Source organism: Artemia sp. Qi Xiang Cuo, chromosome 16 (assembly GCF_049724085.1).
Source record: "Artemia sp. Qi Xiang Cuo chromosome 16, ASM4972408v1, whole genome shotgun sequence".
NCBI lineage: Eukaryota > Metazoa > Arthropoda > Branchiopoda > Anostraca > Artemiidae > Artemia > Artemia sp. Qi Xiang Cuo.
Genome location: NC_142809.1, coordinates 12,559,094 through 12,571,904, shown reverse-complemented (window position 1 = coordinate 12,571,904; position 12,811 = coordinate 12,559,094). Strand labels below are relative to the sequence as shown.

At 32.9% G+C, this 12,811-nt stretch overlaps 1 protein-coding gene across 1 annotated transcript in view; it reads left to right on the top strand.

Annotated features, from left to right (window-relative positions):
• Positions 1-12,811, top strand: part of eIF3j (eukaryotic translation initiation factor 3 subunit j) — a 33,146-nt gene that overhangs the window by 1,440 nt on the left and 18,895 nt on the right. The window contains exons 2-3 of the mRNA XM_089102137.1: positions 8,792-8,880; positions 11,600-11,707. Coding sequence (XP_088958263.1) covers positions 8,792-8,880; positions 11,600-11,707 — 197 coding nt within the window. The remainder of the gene's footprint in view (positions 1-8,791; positions 8,881-11,599; positions 11,708-12,811) is intronic.

The window sequence follows — 12,811 nt, the reverse complement described above, 5'->3', positions numbered from 1 at the left end:
GATGGATAATAATGTTGATTAGAGTGTCAGATATATATACAACTAGGCAGATAAGAAGATTCTCTAAGCAGTTTGGGGTTAATATCCCACTAGCCAGATAATTCATTTTCTCTTAGGCACAGCATGAACATCTATATAGGTGGATAATACCAAGTCTTAACACTCCTGATATATATCCAACTAGGAGGATAAGTAAATTCAATTAGGCTATGCAGTTTTGGAATAATATCCAACTAGCCAGATAAATTGTTTCTCTTAGGCTGAGAGAATATCTACCTACTTGGATAATAATGTTGCTTAGAGTTTCTGATATCTATCCAACTAGGCAGATAAGAAGAATCTCAAAGCAGTTTGTGGTTAATATACCACTAGCCAGACAATTAATCTCTCTTAGGCACAGCATGAACGTCTAACTAGGTGGTTAATACCAAGTGTTAACACTCCTGATTTATATTCAACTAGGAAGATACATAAATTCCATTAGGCTATGCAGGTATGGGATAATATCCAACTTGCCAGATAAATTGTTTATCTTAGGCACAGCAAGAATATCTAACTAAGTGGATAATGCTGAATCTTAGATATTCTGATATATATTTAACTAGGCAGGAAGTTACTTAACTAGCCTACCTATTTTGATTAATATCAGAAGGGCTAGGATAAAGTATTATCCACCAAGTTAGATGTTTATGCTATGTCTAGAGAAAAATTGTCTGACTAGTTGGATATTATCACTAATTTGTATGAAGAATTGACTTATCTGTCTAGTTAGATATATATTACAAGCATTAAGTTAAAGTATTATCCACCTAGTTAGAGATACTAAGTTGGCTCTTATGCTTTATTGTATTTGGCTAGGCTAGCGAGATAAAACTATTTTTCTTTTAAATTTTAATTATTTTCCTAGTTGGATAATTTCTTATTTGCTTAAAAGGATTTTTCAGATAGCTAACTAGTTGAATAATTTTGGCAATAACTAAGTATGGTTGGATATTATTTTTACATTCTATAGAATAGAAATTTTTAGATAATATCCATTGGGTATACTCCCTCGAATGGTGTATTCACTTTAGTCCTAACTCAATAATATGATTTGGTAGTTATTGACCTACTACTCAATGTCTTTTTTTATGCTCTTTCTAAATATAATACCTAACCATTTTTGTCAGTAATGAATTTTTGTTTGTCAATGATTTGCTTGAAGTAATTTGTCACTCCACTGTCAAACTGTTTGCAGGTGAGGTAAAACTGTATAAAAGTGTCACTTTAAATTAGGAGAAGTTTCAGGAAATTTAGACTTCAAACTTTTATGACTCTATACAAGACAATAGTAGGCCCAGTGGTAGAATTTTGTTCCTCTGTGTGGTAACCAACATGGGAATGTGACTTGCAGCAAATTGAAAAGGTTCAACATTGGGCATTAAAGTTTGTGACATATTTGAGTCATTTATCATATCAGTGCTGACTGCAATGTTTGGTCAATACAGACTGATCAATACATTCCATATTATGAAGGGTGTTGATAATGTGGACTTGGCTGATGTCCAAGCTTAGTCATTATTCAGCCACTCAACTAAACTTGTATTAGCTGCAAGTGCACAAGAAAATAGGTCAATGTAGCTTTGTTAACCATGCAACAAAATTTTTGGAATAGTTTACCGGATACCATAGTTTCTATGCAAGCAGTGCAATCATTTAAGAGTGCTCTTGTTGAAACTGAGTTCTATGAAAAACAGTTTTTGTAATATAGTTAGTTGTATAGTTGTTTTACTAAAGAATATTTTTTGTTTTGCTGTGTTGCTGTTGTTGTCATTCCTTGTATTTGTACTGCAACAGGCCTATGGCTTTCTCTTGTGTTGAATTAAATAAATAATAATCACTTTTCTTGCAAATTAAATTTTTAAGCCCTTTTAGGACCCTTAAAAATAATAATTTCATTTTTTATTTTTGGATATAAAAATGGGCTATAACATTTGTTTTAAGCTTACTATTTCATTACAAATCCATTTTGTAAAAGTTGTATAATTCACAAACAATGATTTGTCAAGATTATGAAGAGGAAAAATAAAAAAATCTGCCATGTTTTCTTCTTGTTCTATTAGGCCTCTTAAAAACTGCTGTTTCACCTTCACCTCTATGTAAAAAATTTCAAAGCAGACAGAAGAAATATGGCAGATAGAAAAATGGAGAAATTGTTTTCAATATTTTATCCAACTTAATTGTGATAAAACAATGCTTGTGGATTTTATTTGAAATCCAAAGTTTAAGCATTTTTCATACCCAAAAACTAGAAGTTTTTTGGTCATTTTCAAGGGTTCAAAAAGGGCTTTAACCTGAACTTGCAAGAGAAATGATTATTATATTCATAAAAAGTATAAAAAAGGCATCATATGATATATTTGCTTTATTCCTAAGTCAATAATATGAACAGCAAAATATTTACCTGCAATTCTAACTATAGAGGTAGATTTATTCCTTAGATACCCAAATAGTCCATCAATATAAACCCAAACCCAAATTTTCACCAATAATTTGGCAGAAAAATTTAAAAATTTGGTTTCTGTTTTGACAAGCAATTGAAAAGAAAAAATTTATAATTAATATTTGTGATTTATAGAATAAATATCAAGCAATAAAGTTACATTTTAGAATCAGAAGATAATCAGCTTCCTCCAAATATGTGAATAAAACAGAAACACTGAAAGGGTACACACATATATATATATATATATATATATATATATATATATATATATATATATATATATATATATATATATATATATATATATATATATCAAAATAGGATAGTTGGTATTTCCTAAAAGAGGTCCTTGTAGGTAAGTTGATAAACTAATAACTTCAAGTGTTTGATCTTAAATAAGATGGTGACAAAATGCTTTAGTAAGTAAGTATGACAGCACTAGACCATCAAGGTCCAAACTGGTGGTGCTGAACTCTGTTTTATGGCCCTTCAGCCAGGAAGTGTAATGCAGGGTTGGGGGCCAACCTTCCTGTGCTTTTGCACATCCTTCCTGCTTACCTTCCCCAAATTTCTCCAGGTATCCATTAAGATTGGGTTGACTGGCTGAGCTTACAGAATCACGCCACTTACCCCCCTCCCAAACCAAATAACTGACCATGCCAGGGATCAAATTCTCCCCTCCCCCTCATTTTCCCATTGGATAATTCTGGATCTTCATTAAAAGAGAAATTGAAATTTCTACTCTCCTGTTTAAGTCAGAGGGGATCATATAGCATTACCTATAGTAAAGACCCCTAAGGGTTTACTGTATCAATATTTGTTCTTTTTTCCCAAAGGCACTTCATGTGTAAGGGGTGGTTGAATAAACTTTGGAGGGGGCTCAGATAATTGAAAATTGAAAGTTCCAGTGACCTTTCTAAGATTGAGCCTCCTTTTCAACCAATTGCTACCAAATGAGTTGTTACCAACTACACTGTCTTTAAGAAATTCTTATTCTAGCTTAGCAACCCTTGTGTTTCATTAATTATCTTGAAAGAATCTTCACATAAATAAATAACTACAAAGTTCGATATTATGTAGTACACACTCAAGAGATGAAGTTTGGTAAATATTAATTAATTGCCCAGACCACATTATTAAGTATGTAACCTAACTAAATATCAAATAGTTCATGGTAACAAACTGTAAGTAAGGAGCGACCCAGGTCAATAGTAACTGAAAATCTAAAAATCAGAATTTTGATACCCATAGATACGTCAATAGAATCAGATTTTTATGCTGATTTCAAATATATAAGTTTCATTACGTTTGGTTTTACCCATCAAAATTTACTTGCCTGAGAAAATTTGCCTTATTTTCGGAAAAAGGGGGAAACACCCCCAAAAAGTCATAGAACTTTAATGAAAACCACTTCATCGGATTCCGCGTATCAGAAATCCCACGTGCAGGAGTTTCAAGCACCTATCTTCAAAAATGTGGAATTTTGTATTTTTTGTCAGAAGAAAGATCACTGATGTGTGTTTATTTGTTGTTTTTTTTTTATTTGTTTTTCCCAGGGGTGATTGTATCAATCCAGTAGTCCTAGAATATTGTAAGAGGGCTCATTTGAGTGGTAATTAAAATTTCTAGTGCCCTTTTTAAGTATAAAAAATTGGAGGGCAACTTGGCCCCCTCCCACACTCATTTTTTCCCAAAGTAACCCAATAAAAATTTTGAAATAGCCGTTTTGTTCAGCATAGTCGAAACTTTAATAAATATGTCTTTGAGGATTACTTAATTCCCCACAGTTCCCAAAGGAATGGCTGGAAGTTATGAACTTTGCCCATTATTTATATATAGTTTTGGTTAATGGGAAGTATAAAGACGTTTCAGGAGGGATTTTTTCTGATGGGGGGGGGGGGGTGTTGGAGGCAGGGGTTACATGGGGAGGATCCTTCCATGAAGGATATTTCCTTGGGGAAAGGACATTTCTATGAAGGGGCGCCGGATTTCCCAGCATTATTTAAAAAACGACCAGAAAATAAATAAAAAAAACTAGTTTTTTCAACTGAAAGTAAGGAGCAACATTAAAACTTAAAACAAACAGAAATTATTACATATATGAGGGGGTTCACCCCCAAGTCAATACCTTGCCCTTTTTACTCAAGTTTTTTTTTAGTAGTTTCAAAAGAGCTATCTATTCTAATTAACCAGCCTTTGTGATTCAGGGGTTTGTGATTTGAACAAAATTCGAACTTTAGCATAAAGAGCAAGGTATCAAATAGGGGGCAAACTCCCTAATATATGTAATGAAACATACTAATATAGAAGTTCGTTATGTAAGTTAATTTGTAAGTTACGTCAGAACAAAATTTCGAGAAAGCCATTTAGCCCAAAAAAGTAAAATTAATATGCAAATTTTGTTTTAATTATTCATGTATGGTGGGCCAAAATCAAAGCTGCATTAATTCAAAAACGTTCAGAAATTAAAAAAAAAAATTAAGTTTTTTTAACTGAAAGTAAGGAGTGACATTAAAACTTAAAACAAACAGAAATTGTTCCGTATATGAAAGGGGCTGTTCCCTCCTCAATACCTTGCTCTTTACGCTAAAGTTTGGATCTGTCAAACAACTTTATTTTTTAAAACAATAAAAAATTTTAGCTTAAAGAGCAAGGTATTGAGGAGGGGACAGCCCCTTTCATATACAGAATAATTTCTGTTTGTTTTAAGTTATAATGTTGCTCTTTACTTTCAGTTAAAGAAACTTATTTTTTTAAATTTAATTTAATTAAAATACAGCTGCTGTGTAGTTTTCCACCAAAACTAAGTATCAAGTATAAAGACTGTGAGAATTGGTTATTGTCTGATCTTCCTGATACAAATTTTCGAGTGTGTACTATATAATATGGAAGTATTTATAATTATTTCTAAGGGAGAGATAAGGGGGGGGATGGAGGCAGAAAATGATATATAATCCTCAGGGTTATGAATCTCAAGATTTACCTTAAATCTTCATGTGCCTTCAGAGCAGGGTTGCCATCCATTAAGAAAAAAACACTGATTTTGGTGATTTTTTTGGTTGATATAGTGATTTTCTTCAATAATCTAGTAATTTATGTGCTAATTTAGTGATTTTTGTGTGTAGGAAATATAAAAAATCGCTAGAAATAGTGATAATTCACTAGGGGTTGCAACCCTACTTCAGAGGTTTTGATTAAAATAATCTAGAATGATAAACTGCTCTTTTAGCTGAAAGGTAAGCAGCAATATCCTCTCTGAAGTGGGAAGCCCCCTTCTTTGCCCTCTCCCTGTAATGCAAAGTTTTATAATAGAAAAATGGGAACATGGCACCATATCTGAACTGTAATCACACAAGGATTTTCAGTCAGTGTAATCACCTCCACATTTTAGTAGTAACATGACAAAGTTAGGGGTTACTTTTTTGGTGGGAATACTTGCTTACCAAATTACCTGCAATTCTTGCAAAGTTAATATGGATAAGTTGTTATTATTTTCTATCAGACTGTTCTTTTTAAAAAGAATCTTCTATGTTAACTATAAAGGAAATATATTAGCTATAGTTTTTAGCATTGGTTTATTGTTTGTGTTATTTGTAATCTTTAGAAGTTTTTTTTTTTCAACAGTCTTCAAAATTCTTCAACCTTGGACCTAACAAGCACTGACTTTGATGAGAATATGTTCAAAAAGTTCACTAAGATTCTTTTGTGTTGGTGGAAGGATACCCACACCACATTTTGATTGAGTAGCATTTGTGATCTGGTCTCTGAAATGTTTTGTGGAATTTGATTTAAAAATGTTTCACTTACATCTGGCAACTGAGGTCCTTGGGTGGGGGGGGGGGAATAATGAAAATTTGAGAAGCTTGGATAAAGAAGAGAATTTCCTGTTTTCTTAATTTATTAATTTACTTTCAATGTCAAGCTAGTGCTGGATTGATCCATTGAGTAGCACTCTTGCCAGGTATTGAAACACATCAAAGCCATTTGATTATTGTAAACATCCTAAGGACCATTCCATTACCTTAAATTGTAACATCCAGCAATCAAGGTAAATATGTAAACATGGGGTCAGTGTTGAGGTGAGGAGGAACATCAGGAGCACCTCATGCTGTTTGCCATGTTTTTGTACACCAGTCTTGATCACTGATTTTTTGAAAGCATCAACACTGGGGACTGTCACTGTTTTAATTGCAAGGGAGTTCCACCTGTTCATTACATGGATTGAGAAGACCTCTACCTTTTAAATGCCCATCTTAAAAATAACTTCATTGGATTGCCTCTTGTTCTGGCAGTGTTGCCCAACTGGAAGGGGAATTCTCCAGAATTTAGTAGCTTACAGGCCATAAAAATATCTCCACATTTCCTTCCTTAGCTAAGGGTAGGAAGCTTGAGCCTCTCAAGATGCAGTGGGTAATCACTTCCCTTTTATGCACAGTTGCATGCCTTTGTAGAGGCTCCATTGCCTGCTTGTCTTTCTTGTTGAGGGGGAGGTAACATACATGACAAACTTCATTTTGGGGCAGATTAAGGCAATGGACAGTTTGGTCATGATGACAGGTGACCAGCCACTTGACCCAGCATTAGATTGGTCTTTGTTGCAGTTGTCTGAGTGTCACAATTAAGTTAATGGTATTTATCAATGAGGACTCCAAGATCCTTTTCAGTATTGCTTTGAGATGAGGATGTTATGATGTATCTGCTGAGGCCATATAATACTGCTGCATCTCGTTCTTTTTTCCCAAAATGCATTGTTTTGCTCTTTTAGATTTGATACCCCAAAATTGCCCAACTAGTGAACTGGTCAAGGTCAGACTGAAATGGTGAATGGATAGATAGGGTAGTAATCTTTGAGTTGTCTGCATATATACTCTTCTTGTCCTGGATAACTCTTCGGGCATCATTTATGTAAATGTTAAAGAGTTCTGGTTCCAAGACTGTTGTCTGAGGTACTCCATTTAGAACATTGCTGACATTGGACATGAAGATCTCAACACTCTCCCCATAAAGTTTACTTGTTATTTTCTTTCTGGCAGGAGTCTGTGGATCCACTCCACAACATTCAAACGTAAACGTACATATTTTAGCTTCAGACATAGGTGGCAGACTGTTGAAGACTTTGGCAAAGTCAAGAAGAGAGGTCTGCATGAATTTCATGGTCTATTAGATTGGTGTTATCCTCATTAGGACCAGTAAGATTTCCACAGAATGATTAAGTTGAAAGCCATGCTTACTGGGGATTAAAAGGTTGTTTGTATTCAGATGTTTGAGAGTTACACAATTGACCATTAGCTTCCAGCAGCTTCTCTACTGCACACATAATGCTTATAGATTAGTTATCGCCAACATTCTTCTTGTAAATATCCTGCTGTATGTATGGAGGTTATATGAGCCAATTTCTAGTTGCCTGATATCACATTTGAATCTAGTGATTTCTGAAACAACTTAGCTAATTTGCAGTGAGCCTTTTACAACAGCCTGGGACAAATACCATCAAGATTCACTTATTTATTAGGGTCCAGTTTTTCCATCATGCTTGGAAGATTCAAGTGATCAATTATTGTGTATGGCATTAGGGTGTCGATTTTATACTCAGATTACTCAGGAGAGGGCTGTCATCTGGTGTAGCAAAGACAGGGACAAATTGATCATTTTGAGAACTAGCAATTGTTTCTCTGCTCTTGTGAAGTTTTTGAGTTTTATGTACTCGTGTATGTAGTGTATTATCTACTTTTTTCATTATACTCCACAGTTATCATTTTTGTATATGACGTGGGTTAAAAATAAATTATTATTACTATTGTATCAATCTGGTTGGTCATTTCTTTTTGTTTCTTCAGTGTGCCTTTTCTTCTTGGATTTAGCTTTCTTTGACACCATACCTTTTCCTCTTGTAAGATTTTTTTCTGGTTCCCTCACTCCATGTTTTTTTTTCTGTTTTTCCCTCTTTTTTAAGTAAACTTGTCAATTATTGGCTATCTTGTTGCATCCCCCCCCAAGATTTTGCTCTAGATCTACCCTTGAATGAATGGCTTTTTTTTAAATACATTTTTAGTAGTTTTATGCTGTTTTGCAAAGGTGGTGGCTGCTTAGCACATTAATGATCTCTATTGTGTGGCAGTTGAATATTAAGTGGTAACATTATTTATAGAAAATAATAATTTCAAAAATCTCCAGTGTGTGAAATTAGCAATTGTATATATTCCTTGAATTTTGGTACTTTTACCTATCTTCATTGAAAGTTGAAACTGTGATATCATCTACTGGTACCTGATGTTTTTGTTTTCAATTTTTGTCATTTTTTTTTAGAGAATGAAGACTTTGAGCCTCCTCCAGTACCAGTCCCTAGACGCGTTGGTGATAAATGGGAAGGCGAAGATGAGGATGAACCAGTGAAGGTTACTTGTTTTATTCTTCATCCCATCTGAGATTACTTGATGCCTTTTTTTAATGCTCTGTCTAAATATCATAATTGTTTCTGGGGTAAATCCCATTTTTTGCTGTTAATGGTACCCAGAAGGTTATTTACTACCTTGTTTGAGAGAGAGAAAAAGGTTTTATTAAAAAATTATAACACATTAACAACAAAACCTGAAGTTTATTAAACTTGTATGGGTAAACACCACCCTTTACAAAACCCTACATACACACTTATACCCAGCCCGCTTTAGACCCCCCCCCCAAAAAAAGGACAAAAAATAATAATAAGAAAATAAATAAATAAAAATAAACGAAATAAATTAATTTCTAATAATTTCACGACCTAATTGGATACCGAAGACACAAGTTTTTAGTTAATTAAAATAGTGTTTTTTGTTAATTAATTAATTTCTTCAAGGTAGTTAATTACTCCCTTGTTTATAGTTTTTAGACTAAGATATAAAGTTAATAATTGTTAAAAAAGTAATTAGATATAAAAATTAGTTTAGATAATTTTGGAGACCACACTGACTTTCCATGACGATAAATAAAAGTTCAAATAGGGATAAATCCTTTTAATAGACAGTAATTTTCACAAACATTGATAAAAATTTCACAAAAATACTAGATATTTCGAAATACTGGATATGTGACCGAAATATCTAGTATTTTTTTGTGAAATTTAATTACTGTTTGTGAAAATCACTGTCTATTAAAAGGATTTTATCCCTATTTGAACTTTTATTTAAAATTAGTTTTTAAATGAACTTTAAAACGACTCTATGATGTTAGTGGTTCGCTAGCAATAAAGAAGAAAAACGAAAAATAGAGGACACATCAGTGCTACCCATGCAAAACTGTGATTCCCCTTGTTGTTCAAGCTGGGGGCTGTAAGTTTCCTGTTTAGTTTTGTAATGGATCCTGTGCTCCAGTCTTTTAAGAGTGGTCCTGTGGTCTCAAATCTGGTTGCAAGATCCTCTCCCCAGAAGCTAGCAAGGCCAACTCTAGGCGAATATCATGCAGAGTCTTGAAAGAGGAGGAATTGGACCCTTTATTGATTTTATTTATTGGCACAAAGAATACAAACGAAAATATGACTCATTCAAGGATTTACAGACAAACAACATTCACAATTTATTTACTTTTATCAAGTAATAAGTCAATTTATTAAATAACGTCAATTAAATAAAATAAATATTTAATTTATTTTATTATGTCAATTAAATTAAATTAACGTCAATTAATATTAACGTCAATTAAATAAAAAAATTAAATAAGTCAATTTATTAAATAACGTCAATTAAATAAAATAAATATTTAATTTATTTTATTTCGTCAATTAAATTAAATTAACGTCAATTAATATTAACGTCAATTAAATAAAAAAATTAAATAAGTCAATTTATTAAATAACGTCAATTAAATAAAATAAATATTTAATTTATTTTATTACGTCAATTAAATTAACGTCAATCAAATAAAAAAATTAAATAAGTCAATTTATTAAATAACGTCAATTAAACAAAATAAATATTTAATTTATTTTATTACGTCAATTAAATAAAAACAATTAAATAAGTCAATTTATGATATAATAAGTCGTTATTAAATAACGCATATGCTCAAAACAATCTGGTCTGTACAAAATCCAATAAAAGTTATGTATGATTAGCAAGTGCTACAGCTAAGAGCTACAAATGTTAAGAAAGCTCTGTTTGGCTTTATTTATATTTTACTCAAAAACCCCAAATTTCTCTAGCTGTGACGTCCTTGTTTACCACAATCCAAGGCCGTACCCAGGGGGGAGTTAGGGGGTTTGAACCTTCCCCCCGAAATGTTTTTCTGACATGTAAAAGCGTAACAAAAATGGATATAAACGAATTTTTATGCGTTTCTTGAGTTTTTTTTTGCGTAAACTCCCCCCCCTCCCGATTTTTTTTTAGTAACCCCCCCCCCCCCAAAAAAAAAAACCTGGGTACGGCTTTACCACAATCTGTCCAGTGTTTTGTCTCTATTGGAATATTAATGCTCTGTTTTACAAAAGCTTCCTTTGTTATTTATATCAGATGTAAATCTTATGTTTTAAAGACTAAGGAGCTATTGACTTGTTTAAAAGGGCTAAGGAGCTATTGACTTGTTTAAAAGGGCTAAGGAGCTATTGACTTGTTTAAAAGAGCTAAGGAGCTATTGACTTGTTTAAAAGGGCTAAGGAGCTATTGAATATTTAATATACTCATTGCATTAGGGTGTTCGACAATGATGATTCCAATGGCATACTTCTTGTTTGGCTCTGATGCCTTTCTTGATGGGTTTCAGGCTGTTTTAAAAAATTCCTGCAGAATTGGTTTTCAAATTACATTTTACTATTAAAACTAATATAAACAATAATTAACAATCCTGGATCAGCTACAGCTGGCATTTTTTTTTAATCTAGTTTTGTTTTGGATATACATTTTTAAACTTTTAGTTACTATGGGCTGTTTTGAGCCCCATTAAGGGTTCAAAAAAGTCATTAATCATTAATTACTCATGATTAATGTCACCATTTTGTTATGCTATCTTGTTTTCACTTATTTAGATAAATTCTTTAGTTTTCCTATGTTTCACCCTTTCTTTTTTTTGCTTTTTTCCATGTGAAGATATTGATTACAATTGTCCTTTTATTTAACTTCACTAATTATAAATTTATTATTTTAGGATTCTTGGGAAGATGAAGAAGTTGAAGAGAAGCCAGCTGAACCGAAAATACCTGAAACTAAAATCAGCAAAAAGAAAAAGCTGGAACAGAGAATTGCAGAAAAAGAGGTTTTCTTTTCTTATTTCTATTGAGTTAAATGGCCAGTATCTAAATTAATTGTCATCATTATGTTTGAATTATTTTATCTCCCTAAGCAAGGGCAGAATTTTACAGCTTGTGGACCCTAGGGGGATAGTCTCCCTCTCTTAGATTTGACCAAAGAATCCCTCTAGGAAAAATTGAATGTCTGGTTAATCATAGGTACTTTTTTATGTTGGCCCTAAACTAGTTGACTCTGACCCATGCATATGTCCTTGTCTTGTTTTTAATAATAAATCATTTTAAAGATAGTTAATCTTTTAAAGATAGTTACATTATTTTAAAGATAGCTAAGTATAATTAGTTAACCTCAAGGTATTCATTGACTCTAGGCCTGGTGTGCCTGGCCTGGTGAGGCCTGGTGTGCCTGGCATCACCAGGCCTGGCCTGGTGATGATTGTGCCTGGTGGCAAATATCAGTTTGCTTTTGATGATAATTTCTTTATCCAACGAATTTTTGGTTGTGTATGTGCGGTTGGGGGGGGGGGAGGTAAGGGTTCTTTCACCTGCATTTTAAGACTACTTGACGAGTTAGGGAAATATTTTTTAGCTTTTTAGAAGAAATCGTCTTTTTACCTGCATTTTATTACCAATTTACCAATTTACAATTTATTTCGGGGGGGGGGGGGTTCAAACCCTCTTGAGAGTTCGTTTTTGCGTTCACATTTTCATAAATTAGCATTTGCAGTTTTGTTATTTTTTCTATTTTTACTGAAAATGCCAAAAAGAAATAATTTATGTGCATTATAATGCATTATGGAATTTTTTGTTGTTGTCGTTGAATCAATACAACTAGATTTTTTCTTTATATATTTTCCCTTCATTGAAGTTCCCTTCGCCCTGTCTACATGTCCTGTAATTTTCAAGTGTGTCTAAAAAAAGACAAAAAAAAAAAATCAAATTTTGGTGCTGGTAATTGATAAAGCCAATTTTTCTTCCGACATTTTTTGGCCTCATTAAGTCCCCCTTCTTTCAGCACATACCGTGAAAGTTTCGAGCTGATGAGAGAAAAATAATTTCGGGCCCAAAAGAAAAACTGATAATTATGTGCATTATAGTGCAGTTTTTTTGTT